General features: G+C 36.8%; 1 protein-coding gene and 1 long non-coding RNA gene across 3 annotated transcripts in view; one reads left to right on the forward strand and one right to left on the reverse strand.

The window, feature by feature from the left end:
• Window positions 1-3,640: 3,640 nt before the first annotated feature.
• On the reverse strand, window positions 3,641-3,921 carry LOC123311973. Its single transcript, XR_006537564.1, has 2 exons — window positions 3,818-3,921; window positions 3,641-3,735 (listed from the first exon to the last, which is right to left on the reverse strand). It is a non-coding gene; the product is annotated as an uncharacterized LOC123311973 (long non-coding RNA).
• Window positions 3,922-20,497, forward strand: part of LOC123311970 (ATP-binding cassette subfamily C member 4-like) — a 161,063-nt gene continuing 144,487 nt past the window's right edge. Inside the window, exons 1-2 of one of the 2 annotated variants that reach the window (XM_044896114.1) lie at window positions 3,922-4,102; window positions 4,297-4,381. In XM_044896114.1, coding sequence (XP_044752049.1) covers window positions 4,308-4,381 — 74 coding nt within the window. In that variant the 5' untranslated portion in view covers window positions 3,922-4,102; window positions 4,297-4,307. The remainder of the gene's footprint in view (window positions 4,103-4,296; window positions 4,382-20,497) is intronic. The other variant, XM_044896113.1, reaches the window with a different exon arrangement.

Genomic DNA, 20,497 nt, shown 5'->3' on the forward strand with positions numbered 1-20,497 from the left:
ATGACATGGTGGCGCCGCCACGAAACTGATCCCATATCCCCGATTTTCTGAAATGTTGATGCTTGAAAAAAGTGACAAGTGCACACACCAGTGTTTTAGACATCTTAGGTTTGATCAAAATGGCCATCTGACTCTGACATCTCGCAAAATTCCATATGTCCCTCGAATTAAAATTTTAACCAGTCTTAGGGCCTTAAAAACACATTTGAAACACAGATGGCGCTCACATCACTTTAGTCGCTTCGTTTCCTATCTTTCTACTCTATAATCTTTGTTGACAGATTCTCAAGTCAAATTTATTAATTAGACTGGTGTCTCAAGACGCTACTTAAGACATTCTCAATACTTGAGATCTGACTATTAATACGGGCCTTACTGAGAATCGACGTTCGGTGACAAAGGATCGAATCCACTCCAGAATATGCCCCCTAACGCCAAGATGCTCCAATTTGACAAAAAACCTACGAAATGGGACCTTATCAAATGCACGAGCAAAATCCAGGTAAATGATGTCTACTGGAGCCATGGAATCTAAAGCAGCCGTCCAATCATCCAGGCAAAGCAAAAGGTTTGTGATAACCGATCTACCAGGAACAAAACCGTGCTGGTTAGGTGGGATGATAGAATTGGTTAGAGCAAACTTCATCAGTTCATCCACAACAATTCTTTCGCATATTTTGGCTACAACACTAGTAACCGTGATTGGGCGATAATTATTGGCGTTGGTTTTATCTTCCTTTTTGAAGATGGAAGTTACAAAACCCTCCAACCAAGCAAAAGGAAGTCGGTGAACAGCAAAAGACCTGGAATAAAGCATGGCCAAAGTTTCAGCCAAAGTAGTGGCACAGTTGTTCAAGATAACGGGTGAAATACCATCAGGACCAGGTGATGAGGTAACTTTCAGATTCTTAAGATGTCGTTCTGCCAGTTCAGAGTTGAAAGAAATATTGGTGATCTCAGTGATGGATCTATTGCCCGGCAATTCGGGAAGAGGACCCTGGATTTCCTCAGAAAAAGAAGCAGAAAAAACTTCAGCAAAGATCTCAGCTGACTGTAAGTTCTCACTGCACAGCCGACCCGATGAATCACGGATAATGGGTACGGATACTTTGGTGCTGAGTGATTGACGGACGTATCTATAGAATTTTTATGATTACCAGATCTAACCAGATTATTTTCAAAGTTCTTTTTAGCTGTTAATAAAGTCTTCTTCAATTCATCCGAGCATATTCTGTGATAGTGATAGTCACGATGAGACCTGCTTCGCATATAAGATGTCTAAAACACTGGTGTGTGCACTTGTCACTTTTTGCAAGCATCAACATTTCAGAAAATCGGGGATATGGGATCAGTTTCGTGGCGGCGCCACCATGTCATTTGCATCGTTTTATCCTTGTTCTATCGAAGGAAGTCCAAGATACTGTCTCGTTTTATTTTGTTTTGCGTTGATATCGAATATCGATCAACGAGTGCAAAATATGAACTCGCCCATTTTGTCAGCTGTTAAGGAATATTTGTGATTTACAGTTCAATTTTCCTTGTAAAAACAAATTTGTCAACATTTCAACACTACCGAATAAGGGTTCAAAGGAGTATTTACTGTTCTTCTTCGAGATAATTTCCGTTTGACAACTTGAATTCGTGAGGGGGTAATTCAATACTTATGATTTTAATAAAACACAATTGATTGGTCAAATATCCAATATATTCAGTTGATAGAAAGGTAATTTCCACTATATCTATTCAGGAAGAATATTTGAAGAACAAACTCGAATAGATTTATCAATTTCTGATTCTCAATACATGCTCACAATTCACATTACGTATTTCCAATACAGTTTCTTTGAAATATTGCTGAAGTTGCCATAAAACTTAGCTATATCCTTCCCAAATGTTCGTTCATCTGATTTTTTCTGCCTCAAATTCCAACAACACCGAATTATTAGCTGTAGTTCTTGATTGTCCATACAGAAACCTGAACTTACTGAACGACATGTTGAATAAATGAATGTTCTGGACACCTTTCTCGAAACTAATACATTTTCACACACCAATAATCGCTTATAAATGCAACATATTCGTAAGTCGTAGGAAAAGATTCAAATTATTTTCAAATATCAATTGACAATGCTCTGTCAAATTCTAAACAGCGCTACCTACAGTGGGAAAAACGAAACTGGTCCGATATCCCCACGAAATTAAAAACAATATCGAATCAGTGAATACACCAGAGTTTTAGACATCTTATTCGCATATATCATTATGCCCTATAGATTCTTTGTGGCGTATTTGACGTTGCATTTCATGAGTGATCCAGGGCTTTGAATGAAACACAGAAAATATCCTCTTGGAGGTAGGTACTAGGGATGGGCAAACGTGAAAAAAATATCGATATATATTGTATCGATATTTCTCGACAGTATCGATATATATCGTGAAAAAATATCGATATTTCGATATATCGATATATTGGAATATTCGGGATGAAACAAAGATTTGGAAGTGTTATCAATATTTGTATTATGTATTTGAATATATCGGTTTAACGATATATACAAAATTTGTGGTTACCCATGAGCTTTATTAAAATATTCGGAATGAAGCACAGATTTGGAAGTGTTATCAATATTTTTATTATTTAAAATACAAAACTGATATCAATTACTATTTTAAGTGCAAATTGCACGTGCACTCCTTTTCTTTCCGTTTAGAACTCCTGTCACAAAGCGTAACAATGATCTACCCGTACCGTAGATATATTGAACTCTATGGGAACCCATAGAGTTCAATGCGTAGATACGAAGGATTGAACTATTGAACTTAAGTTAACCCAATACACCACTCATTGTCGTGGTCGTTATACTACACACTAAACATATCAGATCAACGATGTGCGACACATGGAAAAATATCGAAATTTGATACTTCGAAATAAATATCGATAGTCGATAGTATCGGAATTCGAAATATCGACGATATTTATCGATTATTTTTTAGAAAAATATCGATATTTCGATATATCGATATTTTTTGCCCATCCCTAGTAGGTACTTCTTTCAATCCCATCCCTTAACACATCCGAAAAAATTTCCCACGCTTCATCAATCCCCTCCGCGGAAGCAGAGTATCAACCAGTCTGATGCTAGCAGGATTTCACATAATTGAGCATAATTGTGAAATGTATGATATTTTATACGAAATAATGAAACAATAGTGCGGCTCCTCAATAAAATGTATTTTCATTTTAAGTGTATGAAAATTCAGCCAAAAAGGTAAAGGTAGTGGTTCTGTTTAAAATGTTCACCTTAGATGTTTCATTTCAAGATTGTTCTTTTTTCTCTTTATAAATGTGATGATTTGAATATAAGATATACTTTAACAATATACTTATCTTTAACTACATGCACGATTGAAATGTGAATCATTGTTTCTATTTGACCGGGTATAAGCTTATGATTTGTGTGAAAATTGAGTTTTTCGCTACTCCTTTCACTGCTTAATAATTTCATTGAACCAGTGTAGTGCAGCGTTGAATTCGGGACCGAATATCAGTCCCGAATTCCGAATTTAATGACGTTACTTGGGATTGGACACGAGTCCCGAGTCGGCGGGACTCTAGTCACAGTAAAAAAAAATACTGTTTGCTCCGGACTACCAAATAAAATTTTCGATAGCGATTGGATTTGGAGTGGGATACAGATAAAATTTATTTTGTCATTCCTAGTTCTAGTTCCACTGAAATATTTATATAATATTACACAATATTACCTTCTATATTACTTATCGACAAATTTTTCATTTGAAATGGATACTGTACCATCTAATCAAAAACCAAGGTCATAATCGTTATCGATGTTTGGGAATTGCAATATAAATAAAGTCACTCTTTCCTAATCTGATAATCGAACTGCAAAATAACTGGTGTGCCATATAATACGTCCACCGCATCCAGTCCCATAAAGACCATTCATTTTCCAGCAATTAAATAATTACGTATGGAAAAAATCGTGCATCATCAAATTTGTTGTTCTGGATATTAATATTGAAGGGGTTTGCGTTACACTGCGGCCTTAAGATCTATTCGTATTTACTGTCTGAGCTGGTAGGTAAAAAGTTATACCTACTAATCTTTTAGATCTAATGCACGAAAATGGACTGATTCTGACACGACAATACGTCAGTTTAGGTTGTGGTCCATGTTATCTGTGATTGCGGTTTAAATTCAAAATCATATTTTTATTATGCTTTGAATAGGGCCATTAGGGGTGAATAAATTTAACCAATTTTACTTTTTAGCATAAAGCACCATGGACACAACCAAAAAGTACAATAACCCTAGTCCAGAAAACAAAGCTAATATAATATCTAAGTTGTTTTTCTGGTGAGTACATAAATGAAGTATTTAAAGATGTTGATTCTTCTTAGGCCTTATATATTCATAATATCGAATAATTACAAATATTGCTGAGATTCTTAAGTTGCTACTTGAAGTTTTTAATTTAGGTCGCATATAATGAGATAATTATATAAAAATTATAAAGGTGAAACTGATTAGAACAGCCTCATTCAATATTCTTTATACCTGATTAGTTTTAGGGCTCTTTACTTAAGCGCCCACCTCAGGTTTTCCTCATTGAATTTTCCTCAATTTCTATTGAGTATCCTCCAGAAAACTCGAAGAAATGTAGTTTTTAGTTAGATCATTCAGAAAAACGAAGGAAATGCATCAATTTTCGATGCAAATATAAATAAATAGTTGAAATGAGATTAGGTTCGGTGCTCTTAGATTGGTGCACTGAAAAATCAAATATCAATTTCAGATATTCATGCACGAATTGTTTGGTTGAGTTATTCAAGTGCTGAACAGGGAGAATATTACAATTTGATGGATGTATGTCCAATATTCGCTCTTTCTATAAAAATTTCAAAGAATCATATATTATATCCGAAACTGCAAGTCTCCCGAAGTTGAGATATGTACCAACCGATTTCCCATCTAAAAATATACAGACGACAAAATTCATGATACCAAATACAGTATGCAATTACTTCCTAATGAAGAAGCATGAGAAATAAAATGTTCTTGAATATATCTAAACAGCAAACATTTTAACATCTTGTAATATGATCACATAAAACTAATTATTATTTGTATATATTTCGGGCTTATCTAGGTCAATCCATAGCAAATTAAAAGAAACTGGCCGCAACATGATATTAGGATGTTGAAAATTTACTCACAATCAAAAGTAAAGGCAAAATTGAATTTACAGCTGAAGAAAGTTGGGTAGAATTTAACATGGGTGCAGGAAGTTCCTATGTATCAACAGTTGAAAAAATTTAATACTCAAGAATGGGATATATGCTATTGAATTTGATCCAGAAGGAAAACTCATGAAGGAAACACAGCAGCTAACCTCTTCATATTACCAGGAATGTTCAGGTTACACAGGTGGCAAGCAAGAAAATCAAAACGGAAAAGGTCATAGCAGCACTTAGCCAAATATTGACAAACTCATCAAATATGTACACATTACACAAGTCTACTTGTTACGGGAAACTACACCATCACAAAGGATTTTATTTGAAAGAATTGGGCAAATTGAATTTATTGTCTTCGTAACAAATTTAAAGTATTTTCAGATCACTATCTATCAGAATCTATCTAATAATGTGGTCTGCAAACACACTTCTTGTGGTGATGCTAGTCCCACTCCTACCATTGTACTTTTTTAATTTTGTATGGCTTTGACATGCTCGTTCATCCTTGTTCTAATATTTCTTGCACTCTGAATGCTATCTGTACAACTTTATGTTTCCATCTTCTATGGAACATTTGATTGGAGTTCTGTTGTCTTTAAAACAGATGCCATATCTAAATAAAAAGTAGATATTATTTGAATTTTCCAGTCTTGGATTCCTGGCAGGGTTTATTATATTTCTGAATATAATGAATGTCATAAAGCTTCTAAATATTAAAAACAACACATTTTCCTGCTGTAGATATGATTTATGATTTTAGAAAGGCAGTGTTCCTTCTACAGCTTCTTTTTTTCGAATGATCTGTTGAAAATTGCCATAGAGTGAGTGTATTCTGACAGCCCTAATATCATGTTCGTGCATGATTCTGTTCTTTTTAGCTTGTTGAGGATGGATACAGATAGGCTTAAAACATGGACAAATATTGATAAAAATTATGTAGAGTAAGTTTTATCATTGAGTATTAAACCCTAGAGCAGGGTTTCTCAAACTTTTAGCTCCACATACCCTATAAGACCATCAAGACAATGGTGAACCCTTTCAAATAACTAATTAGATATTTCATCAAAATACACCGAGGTATAATAAAGATATGTAACATATATACAGAGTGAAAATAAGTAACTTCCAAAATCTATAATAATAATATGTCTTTACTTCAAATAGAGAAATGCGCTCGGTTAGAGTCAGTCTATTTCTAGGGTACTTCAGTTCTGTTGTTCTTGTGTTATATTTACAGGTGGTTTTTTGTTCAAAATATTTTTTATTTTTAGAAACGAATAGAAGACATTCCTGAATATAGATAGCGACTGCTGTAAGCAATTTTTTTGCTGAAATTTTCCTCTGCAGGATTCTCGGAATCCCAGGTTGTGAACGATATGGAGAGCTCTTTTTTGTATTTTAAGGATTTCCTCCATTCCAGATGGGGCTCCATAAAAGACAATGCCATATCTCATTTTTAATTCAAAAGTAGCCTGGTATATTGTTTTCAAGGACGTTTTATCAAGATATCTACCCAAAACACCCAGGGGGTAACAGATGGAACTAAGTTCTTTGAGTAACTTGGAGATATGGTCATTCCAATTTAGACAGCTATCTATTTTCAAACCCAAGATGTTACTACTTCTCTCCAATGGTAATTCGAATTCCATTGCTCTAATGTATTCAGGCATTTCAAAGTTTGCATGACTGGTGTGAAATAAGATGGCACTTGTTATTCTGAGTATTTAGACACAACTGATTTTTTAGGAACTCGTCATTTATTTTTGCGATGGTAGAATCTATGAGGCGCCTTAGATCGGCTAGGACTTTTGCTTTCAGCAACACATTTGTGTCATCGGCATAGTTTATTAATGAATACTTGATTATTGAAGATGTTTCAGCAAACAGATCATTCATGAAGATGATTGGTCCTAGAATGCTTTCTTAAGGCACTCTTATTTCAACAGGAAGTGGTTTTGATGTGGATTTTGATTCTCCTTTGGTGATTACAACTTTTTGGGTTCGTCAGGAAAGATATGATCTAAATCATTCGAGTGATGTTCCCCTTATGCCATAAGAACTCATTTTTCGAAGAATTTGCTCATGGTTTAGAGTATCAAACGCTCTAGAAAGATCTAGGAAAACTGCGTTGGTAAATTCGAAAATTGCGGTCTGCGTTGATTTCCCCTTAATAAATTTATGCTGTAAGGGGGACAGAATATTCTGATCAACAAGCAAAGCCATCAGTTGTTTCAATACGACTAGTTCAAATACTTTAGAGAATCTTGGGAGCAGACTGATTGGTCTGTAGTTTTCCGGTGCGTCGTGGCTAACCTTTTTGAATAATGGATTTACTAGAGCCCTTTTCAGGGAAAATACCTAGCTTCAGTGAATTATTATTAATCAGGTACAGACCAGTTGTTCTTTGCATCTTCTAATAATGTTCACTGGCACTCCATCTACACCACAGCTGCTCTTATTTTTCATCAGTAATATTATTTTCGATACTTCTTCCTCATTTGTTTGTTGGAATTCAAATATATTCGGGTTTTGAGGAATATTCGAGCCTGATTGAGGTGTTTTTTGAGTTATTAAATTCTTCGAAGATGTTGTGAAATATGAGTTAAATCGATCTTCTAGAGTGGAAAAGGTACTTCGCTCCTTGATTGTCTTCACTGCATTCAGTGCATTCCAGAAAATTTTAGTTTTATTGTCCGACTGTAGAATTTGTGTCTTAAAAGTTTTCCGTTTTTCTTCCTTTAGTAGGTTGTCATATTCTTGTTTTGCATCTTTATATGCATCGTGGAAAATAGGGTTTTTTGTTTTGCATAGGTGTAGGATGTGAACTTTCGTTTTCTGCCCTAATAGGTTTTGGCTTAGTGATGGGAATCTTTTTAAGGGGGCATGCTAGCTCAAACTCAGTTGTGAAAAGTTTTAAAAAAGTGTTACATTGCTCGTCTATATCATATTGTGGAATTTTCTGTAGAATATTCCAATCCACAGATTTAAGTCGTTCTACCAAGTTTTCGGTTCTTTGTTTGGACATTAATCTTCTATAGTGATATTTTGTGTATGTTTGTGGTATGGCAATTGTTAATATTTTCATTTGTTAGTATATTATCAATGCATTTGGTTGATCTTGTACGTTGCATTATGGTTGGGTGGAAATCATATGAGCTTAGTAAGTCAGAGAAAGACAATGTATATTGGTATCCAAGTTCAACAGTTCTACATCGAAGTCTCCTCCAATAATAACAATTTTCTCGGACCAGCATACAGCATTCAGGACTTCTTCAAATTTCTCCAAGAAATGTTTGCCATTTCCAGGTGTTGTATAGACTGAAAGATCAGTAGTAACAGATTTCCCTATTTTCGGCTGTAAGCAATAAGAATATTTAGAAGATCAGAAACTGCTTAATATTGGTAACTACAGTTGAGCTTTATGGATATAGATGTCGATTAAGATGTTTCACTATCCAGTCCTGAAAAAAACAATCATAAATTGAACTAGAATTATTACCTCAACTGCCAAATGAATTTCAAGACAAGAACAGACTTATCTAGATACAATTCGGATAATATACGATAGTAAACAACCTAGAAAAATGTATTCAAAATCCTACAATTTTGTTGATTCATCATCACTTTTGTTAATCTCCGTACTCCGCAGGTTTTCTATGAAAAACACATAATGGTTGTATTCGGGTTCGGCTTTTGGACGGTCCGAGAATTGTTCTCAAACTGCGCAAAACTATAATACCCTATTATAAAATCCTCTGCGCAGTTCTAGAACCATTCTCGGACTGTCCGAAAGCCGAACCCGAATACAGCTAATATTTCACTTTTGTTATGAATCCGAGCGTCTAGTGTTGCAATATGATGAAGTTTCATGAATTTTGACTTCTAATTATTAGAAATGAAACGATAAAATACAGTACTACGTTATGCTGAGTTTGAACCTGATTCAAACCAATAGTACTCTAACGATTTGTCAAAATCAGCTGACCCTTCATTGCCAAGGGGCACACAAAGCTTTTTATTATCAGTGTAAAGAGGCATTTCTTAGAAAGTTATAGTCTAATCACTCTAATCTAACGTAGGGAAGAACATTTTTTCCAAAAACATGCACAAAACAAAATACTCGACCAAAACGGCATGCGAATCAAAGGAGGGAAAAGCTTGTGTGCCCCACGACAGCGAATGCTTAGCTGATTTTGACAAATCATTAGACTTGCCTATATCATTTAATCTATGACCAATATCAACATATTGTTAGGTTAAGGTCGAAAATATTCGAATGGTTGTGAAGTAAAATCATTTCATTCCTGTCAGTTTATAAAACCATGTATCAGAAAAAGATAGAACTAATCAGGTATTTTTATTCTTAATATTTCCGCACATGCGCAGAAGTCGATTCTTCCCACAGGCTGGCTTCACTTTTCTCTGCCTCATTATCGACAGATTCCTCTTTGTTATCGATATAGACTATAATAGATATATGGTTTATTTTGGTTTTGATTGTTTATAGTGAACTGTCCTGACCTTAAATTACCTTGCGCTGGTCAGTGATGCTTGTAGAATTCTTTTTACTACGAAGATACTTACGAATGACAGCACTTTAAAGACACCTAGCTACTCTATGGCCAAAAATCGTGATCGTCTGGTTGTGGTAGGACTCCACATTACGTAGGCAACCCAAAGTACTTACCTTGATTACTAATAGAAAAATTGACGGGAGGTTGGGAGATTCGAAAGAAAACAACACATTTAAACCCAAACAAGAAACGTTTATTTCGGGTTTCATTGGAGACGATTTCCAATGTCATAGCTCTAGGGCGCAGCAGAGGGGAGGAAAAAGAGCTGCGAGAAAACCTCTCCTTAGAACAGCAACAATAACATAATATACTATACAGGTATGATTTTACGTAGCTACGGCAACAGGTTCAACTGGCGTGAGAAAATCTCATGTGAAATGCACACTTGGTGGAATCAGTTACATCTACAGCTACCAGCTCCTTAATGATGACACTTAACCGATATTTCAGTGAGATGACTTACGTTCAGCATACAACAGTTCTGAATTGGGTAGGGTTTAGGTGATTGTGGGAAGGATTAGACTCAGATGCAAGGGCATCCAGCCTAAAAGGGTAGAGACGCAGACACAATTGTATCCGGCCTCAAGGGTAAGAGACGCAGCTGCAAGGGCATCCGGCCTCAGAAGTCGACACTTACGTAGAAAACTGGACTGATCACCGTCTGGTACTCTCTAAGATGTCGATCAATCTTAAACCTAGGCACGTGAACTTCTCTAAAACCAAGCCCAAGTCTCGTCTAAATATCGATAAAATAACCACTCCTGATATAATAAACGATCTACAGAAAATAACCGAGGAAAAGCTGGCTATGCTGCGGATTGACCAGGGCGCGAGGCCAGAAACTCTTTGGTCGACGCTACGTGACGCAGGCTATGAGTCAAGTGAAACTGTTTTAGGCACAACCCAGACACGAAAGCCACCTGATTGGTTCAGTGAGAATAGCAAACAAATCGAAAATATTCTTGACAAAAAACATAATGCCTTTCAGTCACTACAGAACAACTCAAACGACGCAAATGCGAAAGCAAAATACAAAGAAGTTAAGAGAAAAGTACAAAGAGATCAATTAAAAACGCAGGGTGGACTTCTAAAGCGAAATCATTCAATTCATTTTTCACAACTGTTGCCAAACAGATAATTATTATAAAAAAATCGGACCGCATAATAAAGATCTGATGGTACCAAAATCTCATGTGAAATGCACACTTGGTGGAATCAGTTACAGCTACCAGCTCCTTTGATGACACTTAACCGATATTTCAGTGAGATGACTTACGTTCAGCATACAACAGTTCTGAATTGGGTAGGGTTTAGGTGATTGTGGGAAGGATTAGACTCAGATGCAAGGGCATCCAGCCTAAAAGGGTAGAGACGCAGACACAATTGTATCCGGCCTCAAGGGTAAGAGACGCAGCTGCAAGGGCATCCGGCCTCAGAAGTCGACGCAGATACAACGGTATCCGGCCTGCAGGATACTAGGAAGGCAAAAACCACAAAAGTTGTATGTTTGTCCAGTTACACAAATATGAATTATTTCCGCTCTTGGCTATCACGTTCAAATATGTCATGTATTGACCAACTCCACCAGTGAAGAGAAAAATAATAATAAGAGAAGAAAAGGAAAAATGATAATTAAGGGTCCTTAATGCAATTACAGTACATTACCCTGTTGGTCGTACCTAAGCAATCGAATCATTGGCTTGGCTTGGGGAAGCTTCAGTGACATTTACAAGTATTCATAAGATAGGCACAAAAAATATGTAGAAATTAAGAAATTAATACCATGAATATTACATAACATAAGCGCATCTACCATAAAACAAGTTTATTATAATAACTAGCCCTCACATCATAACTGGAATAGAATTGGAAGCAAAAAGGGGTAGCGTCCAAAATGGCGTCTGGCGTCCCTAATACGTGTGCAAAGAAAGGAAAACCTAGAAAGTACGTTATTATCTAGAATAAAGAAAATGAGTTATATTGTGTGTGAAGCACATAAAATAGAAACGGACGGAATTGGCCCTTGAGTAATTAACGAAATACTTTAACGGTGAAAACTAATAAGATGCATCAAGTACCCAAAGCCGCATATTCACAATAAAACCTTCAAATTAATAAAACAAGAAACGTAATGAAATGAGTGGTAACTTACGTATGGAATTCACTGAAACAAAATAAAGAAAAAAAAACAAGCTTTGTCTTACTTAAAAATTCACTCTAGAGAAAAACTAACAGGAAAAACCGGTTTAACTCGTTTCAAGGAAGGACGCTTAATGAATCCCTTCTATATTAGGAATTTCTTGCCTTTTCGATCTCAAGTATCTACTTGAAAAAGAGCGTCTTCCAGGGTTATTAACGCTTGCGCCATATTCCCTTTCAATTCAACACCTAGTACAGAAAACCCTCTCTTACATTTCATTTCTTACTGGTGGTCTTTGATCGAGTCCACTAGAGGGCAGTCGTTATGTCAATAGTGAAAAAAAAAGCAGTCCACTACAATAGGCCACTTGAGCCCGACTTAAAAAAAATGGTCGAGTACAAGCAAAGGTGTTGTGTGGAGTTCCAAAATGGTAGTTACGGCGAGATGAGTACATTTCCTCGCGTCCTGCTTTGGAACTCCAGATTCGTTTTTTCAAATAAAATATTGATATAATACAACGTCCAGTTCTGAAATAATAGTTATCTGTACTTAATTGGTGGAATCTTTGAATGATTGTGTCCGTATAACGTGATTATTGTGTTGTTTTCTGCATTGAGCACGTGGCTTTCTCTTACAAAATTCTTGGGGATTGGCTTGTCCAAAATTCCTGCACTTTCTCAGGACCCCAGGAATAAACGTTCAGTTCTACAACTTGAGATTGGGTGCATAGCCTAGCTAGCTGACCCAGATCGGCTACCCTTGACTGGTGGGAGTGCTAGTTGAGGGTTGCTTGATTAACCAGAGAAGGAAGGAAGGAAGGAAAGGTGTGTACGTGGATATAGACCATATTAGTGAGGTTAGAATCACTCAATTGGCGGGAGATCCATATTCAAATTGTTTTACATAGGAATCAACTGTATGATGGAATATCGCTAGCTAGAAGTAAATGTTAGTATAAAGACAGGCAAAATTGGGTGACTTCATTATTAGAGCTTGTTTCCAAGTACATTTTACATCACAATATACTTTTATATGTCCTAAAATCAAAATTAAACACATTATTGTACGGAATATATCCGTATGTCGTAGATCATTTCTGCTATACGTCAATCATGAGCCGTAAGAAGGAAAATGACATGCTATGCTTGCGCGTTAGAATGATGTCAGCTTCAGAGGTTAGAAACGAAATGAAGCTACGATAAACTTCCATGGATCTTGCACACCAATTTTATATTGATCCATTATTAAAAAAATATACCATTTTATTTCTAAATTTTAGCTTGTTAAGAAAGGTTTATAGGACACATCCCAACAGAAATAAATCTTGAGAAATTCGCTAAAATATCCAAAACCAGGCTAGAAGTACGCGGGATTTTTAGTCCCATGATGGATGCATAGGGAATTCAGCAACCAGATCCACGGATTTCCCGCCTAAGCTCACTAATATGGTCTATAACACATAATTTGGAATATTACTGTACTTGTACCCGTTATATTTTTATACTCATTATATTTATACTGTCCTTTGTCCGTCAAAGGACGTCTATTGGATATAGGGCCTGGCGGGAGGCCCATCGTCGCAGAACCTCTGTGCCGTGGATACACCAAGCGTCACGGCTGTAGCCAAAGCTGACGGAAGAGCGTGCTCCTTTCGGCTATTCACACAGGCAGATGCTACACAAGATGGATTGTTATAGTGGAACAAAAGCATCCGGAGGTAAAATACCCTCCCATTCGGATCTCCGGGGCAGGGTGTCCGCTCGAGCAACTCATCGATTTGAGAGGAAATCTTTTCACTTCGCATCCTGGAACGTTCGAATCCTTTAAGACTCCGACACTTCAGAACACGCCGAACGGAGAACTGCCACGATTAGTCATGAGCTCAACCGTCTTAACGTGGATATTGCTGCCCTGAGCGAGACCAGATTCCTGGATGAAGGGAGTCTCACGGATGGTGGATAAATTTTTTTTTGGAAGGGCCTTCCTGTCGGCTCTAAGAAGATTCATGGAGTGGGATTTGCCATAAAGAACGATCTGGTCCCGAGACTTCATGGGCTGCCACAGGGAATCTCGGAACGCTTGATGACACTCAAGTACCAACTACCTGACAACGGCTTTGTTACTGTAATCAGCGCCTATGCTCCAACACTGACTTCAGACCAGGTATCCAAGGACGCCTTTTACGAACAGCTCGAGAGCAGGTCCCGAAACATCATTGCCTAGTGATTTGGGGATTTCAATGCAAGGGTAGGTAGGCAAAATGAGCTATGGCCAGGCGTCATAGGCAAAAATGGTTTGGGCAGTATGAACTCCAATGGCGAGCTGTTACTTGCAAAGTGCACCGAACATGACATAGTAATAACAGGCAACATCTTCAGGCGAAAAAACAAGTACACGGAAACCTGGCAGCACCCTAGATCCCGTCATTGGCACCTCATAGATTATGCGATCGTGAGACAGCAACAACTCGGAGAAGTTAAGATCACAAAAGCCATCACTTACGTAGAAAACTGGACTGATCACCGTCTGGTACTCTCTAAGATGTCGATCAATCTTAAACCTAGGCACGTGAACTTCTCTAAAACCAAGCCCAAGTCTCGTCTAAATATCGATAAAGTTGCTAAGTACAAAGCAGTTTGGCTTTAGGGAGGGAATTTCTGCGGTAGATGCTATAGAGGAATTTGTAGGAAAAGTTATTGCTCAAATGAATAATAAAAAGAGTTTTCAGCTCTAGAGTTAGCCCTTCAAGTTTCTTTCCATAATGCACCAAACTATCACACGTGAATTCTATTTCCAAATTCAATATCTTAGCATCCAGTCTATTGTTCAGATCCACCACCCTCTGCAATTGTATGTTCGATCCAACACGGTTAAAGGTGCCCACTTGTTTCCTTCTTGCTAAATGGACTGGTAAAACCTCATGCGAACGACAACGTAGTAGAAATAATCTTTGGTTCCTCAGGGAACCCATCCTGATGTTAATTTTTGCCCATGACTTGAGAGTTGTTACAATTCTTGGACCGTATCTTGATCCCATGTCTTCAAAAAATCCCATTTAACTAAGCTATATTTCAATATCGACTTCGCTACTTAACAGACTTTAGTATCGGGAGAAAGAAGTCAACTATGGGTCTTCTCAGTATTATTCTTTATTGCTTTTCCTAGCTTTCGTTCATGATTTTGAACTTCTTCAGGGACTAAAAACACACAAAAAGTCAATGGACTTTGTACCCTATGTTACACATGGTACTCACAATCAATGCGAATTTTCGAAAAGAAAGGACGGAACCATCCTCAGAATATTAATTTTGTCGTAGAAGTTCGACCAGAACAATTATAATACATATCCTAATCATAATACAACAAGACAGAGATATGAAAAAACACATCAAACTACAAAAATCTTTTGTTAGAACTTTAATTTCAAATTAGGTTAGGAAACTCGACGCCGTCGATCCAACTCGTCTCTATGATCCTCTCTGTCATTCACTGATCCTATTCTTACTCAGCCAGGTTCGATGTTTCTTGTCATATTGGGGTTATCCGTTCTTCGCAATCTAATCATCTCCAAGATATTACAGTAGATGTCACTGAGTGCACTATAGTCTGTATTTATATTCACACTGTTGTCACACATATTAATTTCCGCAGATTCCAAGAAAAGCCTCTTATTATGGTTGTTCACCTTTCTTAAAATATTGACATCATTTAAATTCATGATATGGCCCGTATCTACTGTATGTCTCGCCAATCCTGTGGTTGACCTCATTAGTCTTGTGTCTCTTTTATGTTCTTCTAACCTCGTGTTAAGTCTCCTACCCGTCTGGCCAATATATGCCCCTTCACATGTGCTACAATCAATCCGATAGATAACATTCGTAGTGTTATATGGTCCTTCTTTATCCTTTAGGTGTGTAAAGACAAATCTTTTCAACTTATTAGGAATTGTCCTGACGAATCTCAACTCATTTATTCCTTTGAACAATGATATGATCTTCGACGTTATTTGATCATAATGTGGCAATTTGTAATATTTATAATTCTGTGTATCTGTCTCCACTATCACATCTGAACTCTCTGTGTTATTTATTATGTCATTAACAGCTGGTGAGCTGTTATAAAATATTCTATTTATCAACCTAATTGGGTATGAGTTCTGTATTAATAGGGTTTTAAGTCTCTGTAATGAGCCCTCATATTTGGATCTATCACATATACCATAAAGTCTATTCTTCATACCTGTGATGAGATTTAACTTATGTTTCAGTTGATGACTGGAGTAATAGTTGAGATACCGGCCAGACGCCATTGGTTTGGTATACCAATCTGTAATAATGGTTTGATTTTCCCTCACCAGTAACACATCCAAGAAGGGTAATCTGCCTTCTACTTCTACCTCAGTTGTAAATGAAATATTTATGTCAAATTCATCGAACACATCCACCACTTCTCCGATCCTGTCCTCGGGCATCAGGCAAAATAAATCATCCAAGAACTTTTTAACCTGTAGCAAAGTAAATGTTAATCTAGGGATACTCTCATCCAACAGGTCATCCATCACGAATTGTTGGATTATCTTGACCTGCTGGCTGATGTGGATACTATCATACAAGGAAAATTAGTCAACAATAAAAACATATATAAAGCTAAAGTGGCACATATTTTTACTGACCAACTTATTAAACAGAAAAGTTCGTCTAAATCTCTGATTGTACGTCAAGTTGAGATTACAAGAAGATTCATAAGGGACCATCCAGATATAGTTATAACCAGGTCAGACAAGGGTAATGTGACAGTTATCCTATATAAAACTGAGTATATACAGAAATCACTTGACTTGTTAGATGACCCCAATGATTACAACCGTTTGGAAGAGGATCCGACGATTAAGTACCAAAACAAAGTCAACAGACAAGTTGTTAAATTGAAGAAAGAAAATATTATAGATGATGGTACTGCCAGTTCATTGATGACATATAACGCGGTGTCCCCAAAGTTTTATGCCCTACCCAAGATCCATAAACCACAGTTGGCAGTGAGACCAATCATATCTAGCATTGGTGGACCCAATACAAAAATCTCGATTTTCATAAGAAACATTTTAACAGCTAGTTATAACAGGACTAATCCATATTATGTTCGGGATTCATTTGAATTTAGTAAGACGATGAATGGGCTGGTGATCCCGGATGGATATGTGATGGTGAGCCTGGATGCAGTTTCTTTGTTCACTAATATCACCTTGGAAGCATCTAAGAGATCAATAATAAAACACTGGGAGGAAATACAACCAAACTGCCCTATGGATCAAAAACACTTCTTGGGGTTGCTGGATGTGGTTTACCAAACAACATACTGCAGATTTAATGATGGTTTCTACAAACAACAAAAAGGCACACCCATGGGTTCTGAGGTGTCTGCGATCCTGTCACAATTCGTGATGGATGACCTGTTGGATGAGAGTATCCCTAGATTAACATTTACTTTGCTACAGGTTAAAAAGTTCTTGGATGATTTATTTTGCCTGATGCCGGAGGACAGGATCGGAGAAGTGGTGGATGTGTTCGATGAATTTGACATAAATATTTCATTTACAACTGAGGTAGAAGTAGAAGGCAGATTACCCTTCTTGGATGTGTTACTGGTGAGAGAAAATCAAACCATTATTACAGATTGGTATACCAAACCAATGGCGTCTGGCCGGTATCTCAACTATTACTCCAGTCATCAACTGAAACATAAGTTAAATCTCATCACAGGTATGAAGAATAGACTATATGGTATATGTGATAGATCCAAATATGAGGGCTCATTACAGAGACTTAAAACCCTATTAATACAGAACTCATACCCAATTAGGTTGATAAATAGAATATTTTATAACAGCTCACCAGCTGTTAATGACATAATAAATAACACAGAGAGTTCATATGTGATAGTGGAGACAGATACACAGAATTATAAATATTACAAATTGCCACATTATGATCAAATAACGTCGAAGATCATATCATTGTTCAAAGGAATAAATGAGTTGAGATTCGTCAGGACAATTCCTAATAAGTTGAAAAGATTTGTCTTTACACACCTAAAGGATAAAGAAGGACCATATAACACTACGAATGTTATCTATCGGATTAATTGTAGCACATGTGAAGGGGCATATATTGGCCAGACGGGTAGGAGACTTAACACGAGGTTAGAAGAACATAAAAGAGACACAAGACTAATGATGTCAACCACAGGATTGGCGAGACCTCCAGTAGATACGGGCCATATCATGAATTTAAATGATGTCAATATTTCAAGAAAGGTGAACCACCATAATAAGAGGCTTTTCTTGGAATCTGCGGAAATTAATATGTGTGACAACAGTGTGAATATAAAAACAGACTATAGTGCACTCAGTGACATCTACTGTAATATCTTGGAGATGATTAGATTGCGAAGAACGGATAACCCCAATATGACAAGAAACATCGAACCTGGCTGAGTAAGAATAGGATCAGTGAATGACAGAGAGGATCATAGAGACGAGTTGGATCGACGGCGTCGAGTTTCCTAACCTAATTTGAAATTAAAGTTCTAACAAAAGATTTTTGTAGTTTGATGTGTTTTTTCATATCTCTGTCTTGTTGTATTAGGATTAGGATATGTATTATAATTGTTCTGGTCGAACTTCTACGACAAAATTAATATTCTGAGGATGGTTCCGTCCTTTCTTTTCGAAAATTCGCATTGATTGTGAGTACCATGTGTAACATAGGGTACAATGTCCATTGACTTTTTGTGAGTTTTTAGTCCCTGAAGAAGTTCAAAATCATGAACGAAAGCTAGGAAAAGCAATAAAGAATAATACTGAGAAGACCCATAGTTGACTTCTTTCTCCCGATACTAAAGTCTGCTGACAATATGTCAAGGTTGGAAAAATACTGAGTCGACCACTTGAAGTTAAAACGGGCATACCGCAGGGTACGGTTCTTGGACCCATATTGTTTTTAATTTTTGTTAATCAGCTTTTGTCAATTGAAGGCTTGAATATAGTTTCCTATGCTGATGATACAGTTGTGACGTTTGTGGGAGATACTTGGGAGGAGGCGCGCAGTGGGGCAGTGGTTGGAATGGAAATTGTAAGATCCTGGTTGGCGGAAAGTTGTCTCAGTCTAAGTCTTGAGAAAACTAAATTCATCACATTTTCAATCACAGCGGCTGGACAGCCGGATTTCGATTGCATCTCATTTCATTCCGATCATTGCTCAAGTGGCACGGTATGCCACTGCCCGTCTATTATTGAGGATGAATCCGTTAAATACTTGGGAATACATATTGATCAACACCTGAGATGGGATAGGCATGTTTCTAAATTGATCGAGAGGACAAGGAATTCATGTTATATTTTTTACAACCTGCGGAAAGTTCTCTCTAGAGAGATGATATTCAGGGTCTATGATTCTATAGTGTGCTCAATTTGGCGTTACGGTATTGTTGTATGGGGTGGTGTTTACGATATCTACCTGAAAAATTTACAAACTGTACAGAACACCATTCTGAAAATAATCGTTAGAGTTGATAGGATGTATAATACGCTTGAATTATATAAAGAGACTAAACAACTGAATGTCAGACAAATATACATATATGAGGTCCTTCTCAATGAAATGAAGAAAATGTAACAGTTTATTACACATGCTTACCCAACTAGATATACCAACAGAAAAACGGTCATAGTTCCTAGATTTGATAGTTCACATCTACAGCACACTTTTCTTTACTACGGTCCAAAGTTTTATTGTTTTCTTCCTGCTCAGCTGAAAATCAATTTCAATATTAAAAAAAAACAACATAGGGATAAATTAAAAAACTTTGTTTTAGAAAATTCAAAATATTTTTCTGCTTTACTTACCGGGACGACATAGCACAACTTTAAATTGACAATAAATGATATTTATGTACCTACTGTTTGTGCATCTAATTTCATTCATATCTTGCATATTCCTGTGGCCCAGTGTGGGCCTCACCAAGTTTAGGCTCTGCGAAGTTGATGGTTTTGGCTTGCTCTCCTCATTGGGCACTTCATATAGTTTGTGGATTTTTGGTATATTTGGTTTTCTTTCTTTTTTTTTTGTGTTTCTTTTCGTATTCATCAAAAATTGGAAGGGTCATACAGTATACAAACTTAAGTTTAGATTGTATGACTCTGTAATTCTGTTTATAACTTGTTTATATTTGTTATGATGAATAAAGAATATAATAGAATAGAATAGAAACAAATCCTGGCATTTGCCGATCAAAATGACCAGCGAAACTTATTTAATGGAGTGAAGAAAACTTACGGTATTTCAAGAAGAAAAGTTTGCGCAATCAAAGATGCTAACGGCTTACTCCTGACTGAAGACTCTGACATCAGAGCCAGATGGAAGGAACACTATTCCACTATCCTAAACATGGAAAGCATGCTAGATAATGATGTCTCAAATAGAATATGCCCAATCAATCATTTTACCAGGAAATTACCGCCGAA

Source organism: Coccinella septempunctata, chromosome 4, assembly GCF_907165205.1.
Source record: "Coccinella septempunctata chromosome 4, icCocSept1.1, whole genome shotgun sequence".
Classification (NCBI taxonomy): Eukaryota; Metazoa; Arthropoda; class Insecta; order Coleoptera; family Coccinellidae; genus Coccinella; species Coccinella septempunctata.